This window comes from Rutidosis leptorrhynchoides, unplaced genomic scaffold, assembly GCF_046630445.1.
Source record: "Rutidosis leptorrhynchoides isolate AG116_Rl617_1_P2 unplaced genomic scaffold, CSIRO_AGI_Rlap_v1 contig113, whole genome shotgun sequence".
Taxonomy (NCBI): Eukaryota; Viridiplantae; Streptophyta; class Magnoliopsida; order Asterales; family Asteraceae; genus Rutidosis; species Rutidosis leptorrhynchoides.
In genome coordinates this window covers 27,047-31,710 of record NW_027266368.1, presented here as the reverse complement: position 1 = coordinate 31,710, position 4,664 = coordinate 27,047, and the positions used below count along the sequence as shown (strand labels likewise).

Genomic DNA, 4,664 nt, shown 5'->3' with positions numbered 1-4,664 from the left:
AATTTAAAGCATTAAAAATGTTTTTGAGTCCGTTGAAAAAAAAGCGTTTCTTTTATCATCTACAATTGCCGCATCAAATTATGCAATGTTATCTCATATATAGACACCTTTAAAATAGGAAACAAAATCACTTGTAAGAAATCATGCGCATTGGCTTAGTGGTTATCGGGTGGATTTCATCTTGGAGGTCGTGGGGTCGATCCTCCATGGATGCGGGGAGGACTATCCCTTTTGTGTAGTCCAAAAACCAATAAAAAAATGGAAAAAGTAAGTACTTGGTCCCGGAGAGGACTACCCCCTTTGTGTAGCCCAAAAACCAATAAAAGAAAATCACTTGTAAGAAAATAAATGGAAAAAGTAAATACTTGGTCCCTTATGTTTAATTTTAAAATTCACATCGTCCCTAATGTTCTAATCCGGATACATGATCCCTTACTTTGCATGCCGTTAGGGTATATAGTCCCTCTTCATTAACTTCCGTTAAAACTCGCCGACATAACACTTTTAACCAATAATATATCGACACATGAATTGACGTGTACGAAAATCGACACCTCACTAAACTCGACTAATAGTATATTGAGAGTTAATTGATTATGAACTCTATTTTAATTTTATTGATATAAAACTACAACTGAACCAATACAAGGACAAGTCTATTTATAGACAATAGACCGGGACTAAAGTAATAGTTAAAGTAATTAGAACTAGTAACTGATTTGACTCTTTTAGACTTCTAATTTGGAGGATCTCCATGCTTCTTATAGCATTTGTCAATAATGTGACCATAACAGCTACAAAATGTGCATCGAGGCCTTTTAACAGACTTAGAATTGGACCTGGAAGAAACATAATTGTTTTGCTTGGAAGCAAACGCAATCATGTTAGAATCAAGAGGCAGAGGCTTGGCAAGTGAGGAACATTTTCGTTCCTGAATCAATACAAGTATGAAGATCTTCTTCACAGAAGGCCAGGACAATCAATAGTTGAGAACGAACATCACTAAAACTATCATTAAGACCTCTCAAAAAATTAATCGTCAAATCATTTTCACGATAACCTCGCACAACGTCAAGACCGCAGATGCATACAGAAGAACAAGCGCAATTTGAAATAGAAGTCATATTATCTAATTTATCCGATAGGATTTTCGGACTGGTATAGTAATCAGATATAGAGAGATCACCTTGAGTCAACACTATAATATCAGATTGAAGATCAGAGATGCGAATGAAGTCTCCTCTGCCAAATCGATCCTTAAAATCACACCAGACATAGGCGACAACTTCAATCCATTCGACGCTCTTTGCAATCGATGGAGTAACAACAGCTTGCAGCCATGAGACGATGATATTATTAGCTTTTTCCCAGGCGATGAATAGTGAATCGTTCATAAGAGGCAGTGGAAGTGAGCTATCGATGAATAGAACTTTGTTTTTGAGAGACAGAGCGCGTCGTATCGCACGAGACCATGATTGATAGTTGGAGCCGTTAAGTGGCGGAGCAACCAGAGAGAAAGCCGAATTCTCGCTAATGTGAACATAATAGACGCTAGAAGGCAGATCTTCAACACAAACAAAAGAAGCATTATTGGAGAACGCCAGTGCTTGAGAAGTGCTCGAAACATCATCGTTCGTCATCGTAGAATCTCAATCAAAGAGTTGATAATCGATGCGATGTGGATCGGATGAAAGGAAAAACGGTTAATGGAAGTGGTTTTCAACTGATACCATATTGAGAGTTAATTGAGTTTGAACTCGATTTTGATTTTCTTGATATAAAACTGCAACTTAACCAATACAAGGACAAGTCTATTTATAGACAATAGATAGGGTCTAAAATAATACAAACTATATTACAGGGACTTATTTAAAGTCAACTATATTAGTCTAAGTACTAAACTGTATATTATAATAGGTTATAACCTTATCCCAATAACCAAACAATCAAAACAAACATTCACTTTATTGAATGCACATATGCATCAAAATATAAGAATAATAAGTAAAAGAATATTTAAAAGAAAAACAAACATTCACTTTATTGAATGCACATGTGCATCAAAATATAAGAATAATAAGTAAAAGAATATTTATCTTTTAATCGACTTCCGACTTGTTTTTAGACAATACCAACGATTTTATTTCGGTTTGGAGGGTTGGATGAGTTTCATTCGAGGATTGTCTATAAATTGACTTGAATTCACTCATCATTTTAATTAATAAATTACCTCCTTTATCAAAATAAAATAAAATAATAATAAGTCAAAGAACACAACGTGGAGACTCAATATAGAAAAGTGGTACAAAAATTTATATCGTACAAGAACATAGTTAGTAGTTACCTTGAATTCACGAATTAGTTTTCCCTATGTAGTTTCCCATACTTATATGGTACAATCATGTGACCTGCAATTGATATATACACCATACATGTGATTCGAGAAAATGTATCCTTCAATTCAGAAGAAGGAATATGCATCATCAAATTATGAGAGAATAACAAAAATCCATATCCTAAAAGATTGCAGAAGCTTTTATTATGTATGTTGATAGTGGAAATGGCCTATGTTTAACGCATTGTGTTTAAGGAGAAAACATAGTGTAATTTTATTGATCGAAGAATTAATTTCGTTTACAGTGGAAGTACATATATAGCGGACTACATTGCTTAACTATCACACAAACTAGTCAAAGTAGCTGAATCCATCGTGCATTACACGCTCCGATGATGACATCATATACTTTGTTTTTCTTCTATCAAGTTGATGAAGAAGACAATCATGATTCGATTGGGCTTGATTCTTTATGTTGAGTTGGCCTTTATTTTAGGCTTTTCTATGGACCTTTTGTAAGGCTTTGATTTGCTTTGATTGATTTCGTTGACTTTGTCTTTGACTTGAGTAAGGCAATCATTAAGACTAATGGCTGTCCATTATATACCCCGTTTATATTATTCAGACTCCACCCTCAACACAAGTCACTGCAAGTGTTTGACTTTTCTTATTCACTTCTCTTCATTCACATTGTAAAAAAGTTAGGCCAAAACACAATGACGGAGCTAGGGGGCACGACAAGATTAAATGAATCGAATGTGAGGCTCTTAACGCCCTACACATCGGCAATGAATCAAAATTCGATACCATCTTAAATGATTTAATGAATTTTGAGAAGGACCATGAAACTAACTCAATCTAAAAGGTAGCTCAGCAGGAGATGATTACTTGTGGCCTCTAAACAAAGAGCAAATTGTAGGAAGTTTTTAGGAGATAGACAAGTACTTTCTCTCATTTATCCATTTGGTGGAGGCCATTGACGATTGCAAGTTGATCTTCTCAAACGATGATTTTTATTTATTTTGTTTACTTTATGTATCGATTTTGAATACTTCTATATTTGTGTAAAATTGCTCAATGAATGTACCAAATTCGGTAGGATTTCTCGATTGACATTTCCAGAGAAATAACATTTGTGTAAAATTGCTCAATGGATGTATCAAATTCGGTAGGATTTCCCGATTGACATTCCCAGATGATCTAAAGATCTATCCATCGATAGTATGGTATAGGGTGGTTAGAAAGATTTTTTTTTTGAATTTCGAGACGGGTGATATCAATATTGTCAACTATAAAATATAATGCTAATTTGGAGTACTCAATTATTTATTTAAAAATGTTTATATGTTGGAGTGGTTACAACTAAAATTTAAAATAAAAAAATTGAGAGGAAGAGATAATGGCGGCCCTACTTGAATTCAACACTATTCTCGCTTTTCCAAGCAAATACAAGCAAAACAAAAATGAATCGCACAAAAAACTGTTTATTATTCATTTATGCTTATATTTTATCTTGATTTTTTTGTTCATTTCCGTTATGTTCATATTAAATTAGTAGTATATTTTAAATCAATTGAATTATGATATAATTTTCTTAACTAAACTACCGTTTATAAATTTTATTTAAAAATAAATCAGTCATATTTAACTAAATAAATAAAAAATGAACTTAAAAATATGATAAATTTGTGATTAAATGAGTTTAAAAATTTGAGCTAAAATGAACTATCATGTTCGTTCGTGTTCATGTTTGTTCATTAAAAAACGAACATAAATTTGTTCGTTCGCCTACGATAGTGTTTAAAAATGAACATACAGGAACGAATGAATATGAGCGATCAAACGAACATATGAACACATATTGCCACCCTTAATCTGGAGAAAGGAAACTTTTATATGCTCCAAAGCTACGTTTGAAGCTTCTAATTATTGGATCAAAATGGACTAATGATTTCACCTTTGATCAGGCAAGTTTATTGTTTTCAGTCATTAACGTGTTTTTGGCCTTCATTTATCAATTTCCTCACAGAACAAAATCCCTATCAAATTCAAATATACAGATTTTGTTGATCCTTTTTTTCTTTTGGATTGAAATTTTCTAAATCTTCTAACACGTTGAACCATATAAAATTTAACTGTTTAAATTTACCAAGAAAGAAATAAGATCGAATTACCAACAATGGTGGCGGCCACAAAGAAGGGAATTCCTATAAGGAAATCCTAAGTCCTAACCCCAATTCATCAGTTCCTGCATCTCATTCCTCTCTTTTCATCTCCAAGAACTCCTAGTCGAAGTGACTAATCAGGTCAGCATAGTGGTGTTGTGTGT

At 33.3% G+C, this 4,664-nt stretch overlaps 1 protein-coding gene across 1 annotated transcript; it reads right to left on the bottom strand.

Annotated features, from left to right (window-relative positions):
• Positions 1–890: 890 nt before the first annotated feature.
• Positions 891–1,640, bottom strand: LOC139881097 (uncharacterized). Its single transcript, XM_071865627.1, has one exon. It carries the CDS (start codon positions 1,638–1,640, stop codon positions 891–893), a length of 750 nt encoding a protein of 249 aa, XP_071721728.1.
• Between the last annotated feature and the right edge of the window lie 3,024 nt (positions 1,641–4,664).

What these genes read in the sequence shown, in the direction of transcription:
- LOC139881097 (XM_071865627.1), bottom strand. Translation starts at nt 1,640, where the DNA reads ATGACGAACGATGATGTTTCGAGCACTTCTCAAGCACTGGCGTTCTCC.